This window comes from Molothrus aeneus, chromosome 5 (assembly GCF_037042795.1).
Source record: "Molothrus aeneus isolate 106 chromosome 5, BPBGC_Maene_1.0, whole genome shotgun sequence".
Classification (NCBI taxonomy): domain Eukaryota; kingdom Metazoa; phylum Chordata; class Aves; order Passeriformes; family Icteridae; genus Molothrus; species Molothrus aeneus.
Genome location: NC_089650.1, coordinates 55,394,827 through 55,411,282, shown reverse-complemented (window position 1 = coordinate 55,411,282; position 16,456 = coordinate 55,394,827). Strand labels below are relative to the sequence as shown.

The 16,456-nt window shown below is 42.1% G+C and overlaps 1 protein-coding gene across 2 annotated transcripts in view; it reads left to right on the top strand.

Annotated features, from left to right (window-relative positions):
• The window catches only part of ABCD2 (ATP binding cassette subfamily D member 2), a 43,668-nt gene that overhangs the window by 16,055 nt on the left and 11,157 nt on the right, over positions 1–16,456 (top strand). For both annotated transcript variants that reach the window (XM_066550800.1, XM_066550799.1), the window contains exon 7: positions 13,396–13,541. In XM_066550800.1, the coding sequence (XP_066406897.1) occupies positions 13,396–13,541 (146 nt within the window). The remainder of the gene's footprint in view (positions 1–13,395; positions 13,542–16,456) is intronic.

Here is a 16,456-nt window from a genome sequence, read left to right as displayed (position 1 = left end):
TAGTAGATTTTCCTTGCTGCAGGTGAAGCTAGCAAAGAACATTGCTCTATGATTTTTTCAAATATCTGTATAATTTATTGCTAGGCATTGTCATTTTTCTGATTCACCCAAGACTTTTATTCAGGAGTTTGGAGCAAAATACTTTATTAAATGTTTTTCAAAACATTATTTCAGAACACCCATTGTGCAGAACATTCTTAAGACTGGTTTACTCAGTATAGAAGCTAATCTGAGTTTTTTTCTTGAAGAAAATGTTGAGTTTCAGCCACTTCCTTCCTCTGTATGATCCCAGCCCCTATTCAGATCAACATCTGTGGCTGGCTTCCTTACAGCCCTTTCCCTTTACTTACATTCCCTTTATCCTGTGAAAGCAAACAGACTCCTGTTGCATTCAGGCAAATTTGCCAAGGTGCTGGTTTGAGGGGATTGCATCACATCTGCTGAGATTTCATTCCATAAACGTGGTTCTTTGTTAGCTGCTTCCCCTAACTTTGCAGTGCTGGAAGAGTTTGTCCAGCAGACGTCTTCTATGAAACATTTCAAAAAGTTTTAGTCAGAATTCACCCAATGTCTTTGCATCCCTCTGTGACCAAAGCTGTAGGACTGGGGATGTGCAGTGTAGGGATTGGCATATGCAGTCCATCCTAGTAGCATCTCCAGCAGGAGTGATGGATCCTTGCAGCATCCAAGGGACCCTGCCTTAGCTCAGCTCTCTGGCTCTTTGTGAGCTCTGTGCTTCCCTTCTGCAGGGACAGAGCAGTGTCTGGGTAAATGGGCCAACAAGGAGTGACAGAGAGAGCTCTTCTGCAAAAGTGCCACACCTTGACTGTGGCTGAAGGTTCTGAAGTCTACTCTGGAGGACAATTCAGCTGTGTCAGAGTGTGTTTTGTACAGTCAGAAGTGTGGCCTGTCACTCATAAGTGTCTCATATTTGGACAGGGACTGAGACTGAACCTTGTAGGGATTTCTGGGTGAATGGGGCTGAAGGGGTTGATAAAGGACAGCAGTTTGTTTGGCTGTCCTTGAGGATCTCAAATTGGTTTTTTTGCCCAGTGTATTTGTTCTTTGGGCATACAGAGTCTTCAATGAATATCTGAGATATTAAGAATTTCTTAAATTGAAGTTTGTACATTTCAGGACAAGATTTGCCACAGATCTGCTGGAGTTTTAGGGCTTTTGTGCGCATTGCCTTGCATGGTCCAGGCTTTTCTCTTTTTTTGCCCTAATCTACCTGTGAGTGTTTCAATAGTTCTTTTATTTGTGGCCTAAATACATCACACATTCACTTGGGTTTTTTTGTCTGTCCCTGGCTCATTTAGAATTTGTGTACTGGTTTGTAAACTGTCACCAAATTAAAGAGGTTTGTTTTGTAAGGTCCTGCTGGTGCAACCATTTTACTTATTAATCCTGTGCAAATTGCTACTTTATCAGGATTACCTTCTGTTTATCTTTGTCAGGCACAATTCTATGAATTCTAGACTGAAGAATAGAGTGCCCTGCCTACATTTCATCATGTTTGTATTTCATCATAACCTTAGGGAAGATTGTTCCTGTCAATCTGGAAGGTGTCCTGGAAAACGTTTCAGACTGACAGGATCTGGGAGGTGGTAGGATAAGATCAGCCTGGCATCAGTCTACCTCACTGTTTTGTTTGCTGGGTAGGTGAAACTGGGGTGCAGCAGAAAGCTCTTGAATTGGTGGATGTCCATCAGAGCAGCAAGTTAGGATGACATCCCTGTCTTTGTGTGTATCCATTACATCTGTGGTCTAAGAGCTTTCCATTAGTGGACACAGTTACCATTGAAGCATTGGCATTCCTGTGGCTGAGTCTAATTCTGCATCAGCCCATTTTGAGTCAAGTGGGTGAAACCTCATCTGTACACATGAATGGTGGAGAATACAGTGACTGCTGAGTAATGAATACTCCACAGTTAATAGGAGCTTACTGAAAAGATTATTTTTTCATTTCCGTTTTATAATGTTTCAGCATAGTATTCCAGAAATGTGTGGGAAATCATGTGTCTTTTTCAAGTTCAAAAGCTACATACAAGACTATGATTTATTAAAATATGAATTAGCTCATTGTGTACTCCAAATTTCATCCACACTACAGGCATTTGGTAGTTAGCATTACTTAGGGGTTTGTAAGCTTTAAAACAGAGCCTTAAGAATTCCTGTCTTTTTGGCTTTTTAGATTACTTAGCATAATTATACTGCTGTTTTATCTTTTGCTGTAAAACATTGTGAGGGTTTTTTTCCTCCCCTTATATAGGACTAGGCCTTGCAGAATTGATCTGTAATCAGTCACAGTTCTGGTGGATGCTGATGGGACAAACTGGAGGCAGGGTGAGAAAAGCCCAGAAATTTCAAGGCTCTGTCACTGTCCCTGACAGGCCTGTCCAAGAAGAGAGTGGGCAGAAGGGAGGGCAGGCAGAAGAGACAAAGGCTTGAAGAGCCTTTAAGCATCATTTGGTGCCTGAAGCAGCTTGTTGTTTCAGTGCTAGAACTGGTCGCACCTCATCAAGTTGTCAGATCTCATAGGAGACTCAGTAACTGGCAGAGTGGATGTTCTTACCCCTTCTCCTACTTCTCTCTGTCCCTGTTTTGCAAAGTAAAATTCATGTGTGTTAACCACCTCTTTGCATTCTTCTTTGAATCCTGGCCAAGAATTTAGCATGAATGAAAAAATAAACACATGTCACTCTAGTTAGTGAGGAACCATGGTTCAAATCAGAATCCAGAAACATCATTTTAAATAATAAATAATTAACAAAAGTGGGTCACATGAGTACTGATGCTGAAGGTATGCCACACACAGAATCACTAGGTTGGAAGAAACTTTTAAGATTGAGTCCAACCCATGCCACAGCACCTCAACTAAACCATGGCACTGAGTGCCACATTCAGTCTTTTTTTAAACACATCCAGGGATGGTCGCTCCACCACCTCCCTGGGCAGACAATTCCAGTACTTTATCACTCTTTCCATAAAAAACCTTTTCCTAATATCCAGCCTATATTTATTTCCCTTGGAGCAGCTTAAGACTGTGTCATCTTGTTCTCTCAATTGCTGCCTGGAGAATCCCCACCTGACTGCAACCACCTTTCAGGAAGTTGTAGAGAGTGACACAAGATGTACCTGAAGCACTCTGGGAATTAGCCTTTCACAACCTATCTGAAAGTAGCCTATTTCTTCAGACTCTGCCCTACTTCTACTCTGTTGGTCTTATACTTGGGAGGAGACTCTTCGTGGTCTTATACTTGGGAAGAGACTCTTCACTCCCTCTTCATGGAAATAGAGAGCTCTAGCATGCAATTCCTCCTGGCATTTACTACAGCCTTTCTTGCTCTCCAACTAAGTCTCAGCTTTTTCAGTTGTAAGGAAACAGATTCTACATATGTTGGCTCTCATTTCCTTAGTTTGATTTAAATGCCAGCAGAATTGCACAGCTGGATACTTGCAGGTTACATTGACAACAGCGCAGGAATATTCCTCAGTATCTCTGCACTCCTAAGTTGCAGTAAAGCTCTAATTACCACTGAGTTATCGATATAAATTGTTAATAACTTTCTGCCTGCTGTGTCATAATGTCTTATTTGCATGGAGGAATGTCTCATGCATTCTCTGTTAGTTCCATAACCTTTCATCATGACTCTCGAGTCTTCCTAGCACAGCACATATCTAAAATGTTCCTCAGCATTTTCTCTTTCTTGAGGACTGATTCCCATAGAGCCTGGAGTAATACATTGTACTTCTTTCTCCTCATCCGTTGCCACTGTTCTTTCTTTCCAGCTTGCTTTTACTGTAATTTGGTTATTTTTGTGAGAGGTGTGTTTCTCCAGTAGCATGCATGGTTTCTTTGTTATTCTGTGTGCCATTCTAGTAGAAGACCTACCCACTTTCTCAGCAGTTACAGCAATGGTCCAATTCTGTATTCTCTCTCTCTTGCTATTGCTCATTCAAGTAGATCTCTTACATTTCTTTCTTTCAACACAAGGGTCATCAAATGCTAAAAGGGTGGCAACCGAAGATTAACTAGTGTCAAATGTTGTTTGTTCTTTGCCATTTAAAATTTATATACCTATGTCTTGCTGCCTTCTTAATAATGCTAGGACAGTCTGGAATAGAACAGTTTAAAGGTTTATCTGGCCCTTCTAAGCTGTTTAGTTTTACATACATTGGCTCTATTTCTGGTATTTTATTTGGGGTTTGTTTACAAGTCTTTTCCTGTCTGGCATTTTTCCTTCTATATTCTAAAAATATCTTTGGATACAAAACAAAATTACATCAGCCACAGAGATATTTTTCCTCTCCTTACCTCTATTAAGTAATCCAAATGTCTAATGTGATTTGCCTCAGGTAGTCCAAGGATATTTATCATGTGGATGAATGAAGCAAGAATGTTTCAGTTCAAAGTGATGTAAATAATAAAGTCATAAAATAAATTTTACATTATAAGCACATGAAAATTCAAAGATTATAGTGCAAGTCAAATGTTGTTTTAAGCACAGAGTAGTTAGTAGAGACCACTCATCCTGAAACAATTCTTGATTATGTAAACAATTTAATCTTTCCAAATTGCTGTGTTTCACTTTCAGATACCCTATATGACATACAGAAGTTTGTGCAAGTGGAGTATGTATCTATATGGTTCTTCTGTATCAGACTACTTTCTTCTTAGTGTGTGGTCTGCTGGAGAAGCAGCCTGAATGAAGTGCTGTGCAAATACGCCTCTACGAGTTCTGGTGCCTCATCTCGTTTAGATTGGCTCAGATGTCTCTGTCCTGTGTTGTATTCTGCACATCCTAATTTGTTTTCAGCTGATACTGCTCTGTCTTTAACTATGATCTTTTCAGTTGAGTCAGGTGGAGTTAAGCTGTACTCTGTACCCTTCAGCATTTTGCTGATAGTGCATCACCACATGGACTTGTTCCTTTGGTGCTTTGCCATCAGTTCATGGCATGCTGTACAGATACCTGCTCCCTGGCACACTGGATCTATCTGTCTGTGGACTTGCTGTTATCAAGTTCATGATGGTCCTTTTCAATGTGTTTATTTCCAAAGTTCACCACTTATCTGGCAGAGGAGAAAAAGGTCTTTGATAGATAAGCACTAACAAAAAACATAACACAACACACTTCATACTCTGTGCAATAGTTTGCATACTATTTTGATATAGATATGGTTTAAAGATTGCCTGCTGCTTTGTATCTTATTTTTCCTCTATTGAGATTAATCTGTTCCAGACAGCTTACCTCAGTTCTGCTGTTTGTTAGAAACTGTGGCCTGGCATCTGAGAGGGCTGTCAGGCTCTCTCCTTGGCCAGGGCACAGCTTCTGTTTCATCTTTTTGTCATTCCTGTAGAAATGATTGTACTTATTCTTCCTGGTTGATTCTTGCCTCATCGAGAACAGAAAAGTTCTTGCCTTGCTGCCCTGTAGGTTGGTGGAAGCTTTGCCTGCCAGGATGTCTGAGAAACCTCTCAATTTCCACTGAAGGCTCACTCAGAGCTGCAAAGTTTGAATGTTTATTATTAGGTCTATGTGCTGACTGCTCACAAGTAATGGCAGTACCTTGACACTGTGTTCAAAATTCACCAACACTGATAGGCAGAGGTGGGACATGGTTTTGTGGATTAACTGCTACTCGCCCTCAGGCCATGCCAGGTGTCTTCTCTACTGCCCAGACACAAGACTCAGATGATTAAAGCACAGTTTTCAGGTATTTTCTGTTATTAAGCACAGTTAAAGCACAGTTTTCAGGTATTTTCTGTTATTAAGGAAAGTGTTGCATAAATTCCAGACTGGAGTATATAGTCAACTTGCTGCATTGGGGCTTACCTTAGGTTTAAAATGTATTTGCATAAATCCAGCATTTAAGGGCTACTGCTAAACTGATCTTTGTGAAGGACTTCAGCATTCTCCAGGGTTTTGATCCCTCAGTGTCTTCAGATTGGGGCATGTCTGGAGCAAGTGGTGGCTATGGGAGATACCAAGAGGACCAAATGTAGGAGGAGGAATTGGGATGTGTTGATACATACTCAACTTCTACTCCAGTCATCTGTCCATGTGCCTGACTGTTTATGAAACTTCATTTAAAAGCTAGGAAAAATAAGCTTTGAACTTTTTAAAAGTACATAGTTAGATTAAGCTTGACAAACATTTTATAATTACAAAATCATTAACAGATTGTAAGAACTGAATACATGGCTGGTTTTTATGGGAGCTATCCTGCAAAACAATGACAGTCTGTTTAATCTGTGTTAGTTATATTTTGCTGGTACAAGCAGCTCATAGAATCATAGCATGCCTTTGGTTAAAAGGGGCCTTGAAGACCATCCAGTTGCAGCCCCCTGCCATGGGCAGGGACACCTTCCACTAGACTAGGTTGTGCAAAGGCCTGTCCAGCCTGGCCTTGAGCATTTAGAGGAATGGGGTATCCACAACTTCTTTTGCCTTCAAAATTTAGTTTTGCTAGCAGTGCCAAGGGAAGAAATTCACCTAGAGGTTAACTGAGAACTCTGTGTAGCTTAGCAGTGGTACAGACAGAGTTGCATGTTAGGGAGTAATATGGTGGTTGCATTTACATGACCTAGTTTCTGCACTAGGCTCCCATTACTCTGTCCAGCTTGAGCAGTTACCTCCAGCCTAATGCACCTGCCCTGAAACTGTGCAACCAAGGATCTGTGACAGATGAAGAGAATGGCAACTGTTTACTCTTTCAATAATATTTTACCTAGGAGCATCATAAAGCACGCTTCAGATGCCTTATGCGTATCAAGTAATGAGAATCAATTTGGTTACATAACAATGGGAAGCACTGGGAAACATAAACTATGAAATCTGCCTGACATAAAAAGCTGGATATGAAAAGACTAAAAGGATGCTGGCTTTTTGTAAGGGAAGGACAGCTGAGAGCTCTAATAACAACTGGTATCGACTTCCCTAGGAATAAATCCTTTCTTCTCCTTCCTACTATAGTTTTCAATCAGAAACTCCATTATGGTGCCCTCTGCTTTTAAAAATCCAGGTAGGAGACATAGCCAACACCTCCTTCTTGAAGTGAAGGTAATAATTCTTTCCATGCCCCTTAGGCTTTGCCATTTGCCTGCCCCTGTGTGTCTTGGGCTCCAAAACTCCAGAACTGTAACCCAGCTCAAAGGTCATTCAGCCTTCTCCCAGCTTCTCCATGGTCTGCTCACTCTGACACATTTCTTAGGTTCTAGTTCTGTTCTAGTCCTGTTTGCCCAAGACCATGTCCAGGTGGCTTTTGAATATCTCCAAGGATGGAGATCCCCAGCCTGTCTTGCTTCAGTGCTTGATCACCCTCACAGTGAAAAATTGTTTCTAGATGCTCCTTTGACATCTCCTGTTTCAGTTTGTGCCCATTAGCTCTGATCCTGTCACTTAACACCCGTGAGAAGAGCCCAGCTCTGTCCTCTTTGCACCTTGCCTTCAGGTATTTAAGTTGATAAGATTCCCATGGATTTCTCCCTGGTCTGTTTCCTCACAGGAGAGATGCTCCAGTCCCATCACCAGTTCTGTGGTACTTGACTCCCATCAGCTGCCAGACCTCTGGTCACAGCACAGCATATGCTACCCTTGGGCCCATCTGTGCTAAGGTTCTTTGGCACTATGGTCTTGAGCACTCTGGTAGGATTTTCTTAGGAGTAAACAATGCCATTTGTCACTTCCACTGTCAGACCAAAGGATGTTACCATGAGAACATGCTGCTTCACTTCAAGATAAAGACAAGGACAAGCCAGTGGTGTTATTGCTGGTGCCAGGGGGGAGCTGCTTGCAGGCTCCTCTGTGAAGATTAGCTGAGAAGTTTATCTTGCAGCCAGGAGTGTAGTGCAGCACAGGCCTGAAGGCCAAGCTGTATGTGCAACACAACCCAGCAAAGTGTAGCACAGGCCCATGGCCACTCAAGGCAGCTGTTCCACAGATCACCAGCTCCACAGTGCACAGCAGCTCCAGCTGGGCTCACTGCAGCTGCTTGGCCTGTGTCCTAGGACCAGTTCACTAGAGGACACCAATGACTGCAAAGAGGGCCAGGGGTAACTAACTCAGACTTACATCAGTAACTTCTAGGTTAGATGAGTCTTCTCTGCTGACAATGCAGAGTAGTCCTCACAACACCAGGTTTTCACTTCATTGTTCTTTAGTCATTAATTATGTCATGGTCTCATGGGATAATGTAGCAGGTGGGATTTTTTTCTTCAGTTCATCATGTGTGCACCTACATAGCTTAGCTGGGAATGTGGCTTTCCCAAGAGGGAAGACTTTTCCAGGCTTGGTTATTTGCCTAATATCTTGCATTAATTATACCCTATCAATCTCAGTTTCTGCTTATTACTACAGCTCCCTTGAAGAGCCACGTCACATCTCAATAATGCTTATAAAATGTCTATAATAATGTTCCATGTATCCATATACATGGTGTGTCTCTATTCTGTCTTGTTCTGTCCTGTGTAATGCAGTGTTTCACAGCAGATAAGAGAAGGAAGTCCGAGTAGTGTGTGGCTTCTCACTTGCTGGCAGGTGTTTCACTTGTGTATTGATATCACAGTGCATGGAAGAAGTTATACAATGGGCAACTAAGCACTGTAGAGACCCAGAGCAAAACCAGCCTTTGCTCTTGAGGCTTTGCTGTCTGCACTTCCTCTTCACTGTGAAAAAAGGTGTCACTTCTCATCTACAAAATTGTGAATAGTTTGGGATCGTTCTAGAAGAGGGAAACTGCCTTGCTCATTGTGTTACACTGCTGTGATAGAACTCAAACACCTCTTAGGCTGGAGTATGCCTGGTGGGACTGACAGGCTAGAACCTTGTCCAGAACAGCTCATTGTTCTTCAATTCATTGATCTTCATGATCATCCAGATAAATCCTTTTATCATCAGTACTGCCAGAGGTAATTTAAGAAAAGGAGAGTATTTCCTCTTCACTTGATTGATTCCTTGCAGGTGGTATAATTATTTCAGAATGCATTAGCTGCTAAAATTTTGTAGAAATTGTTCATGGTTTGATTTTAATTATATGTGTGTTTCTGTGTGTTCTCTGCCTATCACAATATACAGACTGAACTGAATAATTATGTGAATTGCTCACCTTAAACATTTTTTGCCATCTGACCAGTTCTAGTAATATTCTGTCTATTTTCTAGGTAATAGTAAAAAATCATGAGATGAGATGATATCTGAATATTAATAGCACTTTGCTCCTAGATTGTTTTCTTGTAGAAATGTGCACAGCTTTGTTGCAAAAAAAACCACCAAAAAAGCCACAGAGTGATTAATGTGATTTTTTTTTCAGCCTTTGATATCAGATTCTAATTATATGCATTGAGAATTCAGCCTTTCATACTGTGCATTTCATTTCCTGTTAGCTATATTCTTTGGCATTATGGTCTTTAGCTCTGGTAGGGTTTTCCGATAGGTAACTGATCTATCTGAAATATTTAGAGGATGTTTGTGGCCAGTTCTGTATGAGGGGAGAGCAAAGTTCAGGGTAGGGTAGTTTAAAGACAGATAAATTATTTATGTATTTAGAACAGTTACTGAAACTTTAGCTGGCCCTAAAATCCCTTGAACTAGACACAGTTTGATAAACAAACAGCCTGTTGTGGTTTTGAAATTTTGATAAGTATTATTTATTATTTTTTAACTCTTTGATGATAGCACCTTCTGTTCAAGAGCAGTGGATACAACACTACTGAAAAAGAACTTAATTCATGTTCATTCAAGACCTTTTATTTTCTCAAATTTGTAGTGGTGGTGCCATCATTTTTTCTGTTTATTTTATTAATGTCATTGAAGAGTCAAGAATTCAGTTATTTTAATTAGTAGAGGCTTTTGTTTCTTGTTGATCACTCTTGATCAAGGTTTGCTGTTGGTGAAAACTGGAATTTTTACTATTAATCTAAACCAGGAGCATTGCAATAACTGGAGTTTTGCTGAGGTAATTCCACACAAAGTATAGCAGCTTGTAAAATTATGATCTTGGCAAGCAAGGTGATAGAAAATTCAAATATGGGGGGATCCCCCAGATGTTTGAGCTTTTGGAAAATGGTCCATAATATCTATGTAGTAGGTAAAGGGAGCCACCTAGAGTTAACCTATAGGAATCTCTAGGTATAAATATATGTCTGACCTTGGCCACTTCCTGCAGCTTAGGTGGCAAATGGAGAGCTAAATGTTAAACCCATGAGTCTCTCCTGAGAGCAAGCACCTAAATAAGATTAGAACCTCCTTTAAATGTTTTTACAATGCTACTGAAGGGTTAGGATTGTTACTGGATTTTATCTTAGAGAGCATTAGAGAAAAAAAAAGACTGGAACTAAAGTCTTCCTCCTTCCAGTTGAGGACTCTGACTGCTGTAGTATATAATTAGGTTCTTTCCAGTAACTCTGTCTTTGGACACATGATTCCTGTCTCTTAACAGTAGTTTCCTTGTAAGCCATTTTTATTTTCTGCTAGTTAGTAATTGATGGGGTTTGTTACTCCACTGCAAGCTGGGCTTTTCTGTAATTTTTACAAACTAGATGGGGAGAGTCATGCTTGGTAGTACCTGTGTGTTTAGCTGTGAGGCCAGAAGGAAAATGCAGCTTTGCCAGGAAGCAGTGAACAGCATGGCACCCAGGTCCTGGCACAGGGCATGGCACCCAGGGTCCTGTTGCAATGCATGGCACCCAGGTTCTGGCACAGGGCATGGCACCCAGGGTCCTGGCACAGGGCATGGCACCCAGGGTCCTGTCACAGTGCATGGCACCCAGGTTCTGGCACAGGGCATGGCACCCAGGTCCTGTCACAGGGCATGGCACCCAGGTCCTGTCACAGGGCATGGCACCCAGGTTCTGGCACAGGGCATGGCACCCAGGGTCCTGGCACAGGGCATGGCACCCAGGTCCTGTCACAGTACATGGCACCCAGTGTCCTGGCACAGGGCATGGCACCCAGTGTCCTGGCACAGGGCATGGCACCCAGGGTCCTGGCACAGGGCATGGCAGCCAGGTCCTGTCACAGGGCATGGCACCCAGTGTCCTGTCACAGTACATGGCACCCAGGGTCCTGGCACAGGGCATGGCACCCAGGTCCTGTCACAGGGCATGGCACCCAGGGTCCTGTCACAGTGTGTTTGAGCATCACTTTCCCTGTTTTGCCATAGGTTAAATCTCAGAGCTCCTGGTCATTACAGGGTCATACTTTGCAAGAGTGTGGTATTAAACCCCAGGCAAATTATATGATAGGTAACTCTGTCCTCCTTGCCCTTACCTGCAGCTTCACCTAAATTACACAGCCTTACCCACTGATTTAAACCTTTCTAAGCCTAGGTGGAGTTGCTCTTCTGTCCCAGAGGTGGCAGCAGTCTGGAGCAAGTGAAGTGATTTCCACACATGCAAGAAGTCAAGCCCTTTGGGATTTTAGATGGAGAGCATTGTGGATATGTAACAGCTCATTACTTCATGAAGTTACTTAATGTTTAGAGTTGAGATTTTGCAATATCACAATTAATGTAAGTGGTTCACTGCACTTGGTGCTAGTGTTCATGCAGCAGCCCAGACCAGTGCTATTGCCACAATAAGCAGAGAGTAGAACAATGAGCAAAGAGGAGCAAGCAGTGCTTGTATTTGACTTGTGGTTCTGGTTTTGCTCCATCTGGGTGCTTGCCACAACATAGAGCTGACCAAATATTTGCAAAGAGTTCAGATCTCCTGCCCTTCCCATCCTCACCCAGTTGGTGGTAAAAGTAGTTTAACCACAGGCGGGTACAGACAGTTCACCCTAGATGTTTGCAGCACTAAACCAATGCAGCTGATGCCAGCTTGCATGTGAATTTTAGTTTATATGGCAGCTTTAGTTCTCTAATCCTTCATTTGTTGCACTGTGAGTTCCTTCACATTACTCTGTAGTGTATTTTAGAGACTCTCAGATTAACAGTGGATAGATCCACCCTTCTGCAGACACCTCCAAGGGAAGGGAAGAAATCTGCTGAGGTGTTACACATCTCTGCCAGGCAAAGCCTCAGCATGGCTGAGACCTTCCCACCACGTGGGGCCAGAGCTTTTTAGGGAAGAAAGCTGACTGCTTTTTAACACACTGTGAAGTTGTTGGAAGCATTTCTTGGTGGCAAGAGCAAGCTGCCTGGAAGCCTCCTCGTTGCTGGCCCAGTTTTGACTGCTCCTCTCTATCATCATCCCCTGGCACTACAGCTTTAATAAGACTAGTATTGTTTTAGCAGATGAGCCCAGAGGGAGTTGTGGAACACTTGGCGCAGAAAGCAGGACAGAGTCTGGAGCCTGACTGTTCTTTGGCTCTGACTTTCCCTTTCAAACTCAAAATCCCACAGACTGTTGCTGTGGTGTTTCCAGTTTCCAAGAGCTATCAGCAGTGCCTGTGAGACAGGATGAATATTTGTCCTTCACAAGAAATCCTCAGACCTGCAAAGGAAATGGTCAAGATGTGTCTTAGGTGGCCTTTGCTGTCTTACTCTGAATGGCCTGCTATCATTTGGAGAGCTGTGAAATTGTTCTTTCAGTTTTCTTCTTTTGAGACTAGGAGGATTTTGGGGTCCTGGGCTGTACCAGAGGCTGGGCACAGCTCATGACATTGTGGCAATTGGCCATAGCCATTCCCCAGCCATGGCTGGGAACTCTGGCTTCAAATTGGAGCCAGCTTGTTTGAGTAAGACAGATGGTATCACCTGGTCTGGAAATATGGTGATTAAGAAGCTGCTTCACACACAGCACAGCCTCTTACTTGGCAAAGGGAGGCTGGTGCTGGGAGGTTTAAGGTGACCAACCCCTTTAATGTGTGCTACTTTGCAATTCAGAGGTGGTACACTGGCTTCTAGAGCCAGCTAAGTTATGCCCAATTCAAATTCTGCACTCCAGAATAATAGAGAAAGAAGGGTTTCAGTGCAGACAATGTTTTCAATGCTCTCTTGTCTGACTTGTGTGTCTCCTGCTGCACCATGGAAATCTTTACCAGTTTGAGCTACAATGTTTTTGTTACAACTTGATTTTAACATGTGTGTTTAAATCAATTTCTAATCTCTTAAGAGTCCCAAACCTTGAATACAGGATAGCTTTGCTGATTCCAAGTGAAAGCATTCAGAATGGGTTCTGAAGTGGATATTTATTCTACCCAATCTATCATTTTTTCCATGCTAACACTACCCTTGTTGTTACCTTTGTTGTGTAATCAACTGTTATGGAAACAATACATTGTCCCTAAGGTAAGTTTAGAAAAATGTTCACCCACCATGCACCCAGTGGATAAATCCAGTTTTAGCAGCATAGTGTTTAAAGCCTTATACCTTGTTCATAGAGCATCAGCAAGATGTGTTCACTTGAAGCCATCCTCAGATTACCAGTTTCCCTGTGTTGTTCCTCAGGCCCTACATGTCCATTGGAACACTACGGGATCAAGTCATCTATCCAGACTCGGTGGAAGACATGCATGAGAAAGGCTACCAAGATCAAGATCTGGAGTCTATTCTGCATATGGTTCATCTGTACCACATAGTTCAAAGAGAAGGAGGTAAATTGCATATTTTTGTTAAAAACTTGACAAATTCCATTCCTTGCATGTGTGTCTCAGTGTGACTGACCTTTACTAACTGAACTGGCAAAACTGGGTTCAGGCCTTTGTGGTTGTGGGAGCTACACAGACACAGGGTTGTTGTTCCTGATGCTAACTGAGGGAGAAGGGCTGAGTGCTCCTCCCCTTCCCAGTAAATCCATGCCCAAGCTGAAGATCCTCACTAACTTGTGATGGCCAGTCTTTTCCTGGTATTGTGGGATCACTTACCTTCCTTGATTTTCATAAAAACTTCCTTAAAACATTGGAATGTCACTGACTACATCAACTTGAAAGCATGTGAATGAGAGATTCAGATCTGCTTTCACTTCCCTAATTTGTGGGATCAGCAGAACTATGTGCCTTGAAAAGGGGTGTCTGAGACCACTCCACCAGAGTGAGCAAATTAAAAATAACCAAGAAACCCTGGCTGGCAGTAGAATGTTGCCATCTACTGCTTGCTGTTTCAGTTGCCATGTGTTCTCAGCGTTGTTTGTTCTCAGAGTTGGGACAGTGTGTATAGATATACTGGCACTATAAATGTCAAGATGCTAGAGGCTTCTTTTGTATCTAAGGAACTGTAGCATTTCATGGCTTTTTTTCCCCCAAGTACAGCAATAATTTTTATCCTTTTGTTCCTATCAGACACTAATCTTTAATTTCAATTTCCTCCCCATCATTATGCTTTTCAAACAGACATAGGACAAAGTTGGTAACATTTAGAGAGAAGAAAAAGGATCTTCAGATCCCTTTAAGGGGGTGTGCTGAATGTACCCTGCCTTTCTCTGCCAGCTGTCAGTGCTGGTTTTGATCAGGTACTTTGCCTTGTGTGTGCTTGGTGAGTCTCAGGATTGTTCTGACAACACAGAGTAGGTGCTTCAACCACTGGGAATCTCAAGACAGTGTCTAAATTCCCATTCCTGGGTGGCAGCCTGTTGTTCTGTAAAGAGGCAGAAGCTGTCTTTTTTTTCTAAAGTATGTGTAGATACTTCAGTCTTTTCTGCACATTTTAGAGTGGGAAGCAGTAATCACTTACAACAGCAATTTTATACCTAAAGATACTTCTCCACCATGGGTTAATGCTTCTTTGTTAAGAATGTAATAATGACTGTTGCAATTGAAAATAAGAATCTGCCGTTATTCTGATTCATGTTATTATTCAAATCTGATCTTATAATACAAGAAAAAGTAGGCAGAGCTAAGCTCAGTGACTGGAACAATTGCAGAGAAGGCCTCTCCTTCCTACACTAACACTACAACTATTCCTGTTAGTATTCCTGAGTCACTTATTTCACTGAGGTGCTCAGATTGCAAAAGAACAAGCAGGAATGTTGGATGGGCAGCTGGAAAAGGAGGAGCAGTTAAATTGTCAGTGGTAAGAAGTCACTGTGGAATGTGTGCATTCACTGTGTGCTGGTACTTGTGGTTGGACTGCACAACACGTGATCCTTGGCAGCCAAAGCCACCCCCCAGCAGTCTGTGAGTGCACATGGTTGTGGCTTCTGACCCTGCAGCTGGAGTGTGTAACTGCTGATGGGGCAGTCACTGTGCCCCATGTCCAAGATGGCTACAGTCACTGAAAGCCCAGGTTTGGATCAGCCTGGTGCTGCTTTCCGTGCCAGTGAAAGTATTTATTGCTGACCCTGTTCTTGCTCTTCTGCCTGTCTGACTGCACATGCACACCACACAATCTATTAACAAAGGCTAGAGGACACTGTTAATGTTCACTGGTGCTGTACTGAAGCTCAGGATAAGGGCACACTGTGCAGAAGTTTGCACAAACAAATACTGGGAGAAAACGTGTCTCAGGTTCTTTGTGATCTAAAGCGACAGAAGTGGGCAAAGCTGGAAAACTTTAGAGAGATTAGCACATAGCAGGAAGTTTTCAGGACCATAATATACTTACTTGTTCCCTTTTCTTCTTGGGCATTTACAGGAGACAAGTGCCAAGGTAAGAGCAGAGAGGAAATCTGTGACATATGATTTGACATGTTACATGGATTTCATATACTTAGATATTTTTTAAAGCTGCCCTGATCTGGGATAAAGACTCATGTTCTGGGTTCTCTTTGAACCAGCAAGACAGAAATACTTGCTGAAAGTGAGCAGTTAAAAGTTTTTGTTTATACATAGACTAATATTTTTCACTCCAATTTTTATTTTATTCTTTTGTTTAAAATAATATTTTTAAACTAAAAATATTTTTATTAAAAATGGAACATTTTTCTTTCTGAAATAATGAAAAATCTCATATAAACCTCTTGTGCTTTAACTGATCACAAATGTCATGTGTGTATAATGTGTGTATTTTGCAGTTTTGTGTTCTGCTCCTTATGGGCAGTTATGAAAAAGCCAGGTGAAGCCAGAGGTGCAGAACTTTGACTCAAATTATTTGTTCTGGCATGATGTTACTGTTTTTAGCTGAATTACTTCCACATTGCAACAGTACAAGGATCAGTGCATTCCAAGTATTGTGTCTGATGATGTTTCTGTTTCTGCCAATGACAGAAATTCCTCTCTTTTTCTAGCATTAAGGTTTGACCCAGTGTCTTGGTTTCAAAGGACAGGTGTCTGCTAAGGAAGGCAGGAGCCTCCCCTGAAATGGAAACTGTAAACCCCCTCCCTCCAAATTGCTATAAATTTTTAATTAAGGGGATCTCAGGCAAATAATATGGGAGCAGGAATAACAGTTATTTATTAGGGAAGAAAATAAAAAGATAAAAATAACCCATGCAGTAAACCAAAACAACACTGACAGAGTCAGAACACAACGTCTGACACCCTGTTGGTCAGGGGGTTGGTAGCAGTCCAATTGGAATTGTGGCTGCAGTCCTCCTGGAGTGTCAGGTGTGGTTCTGCTGGAGCAGGGATCCTGT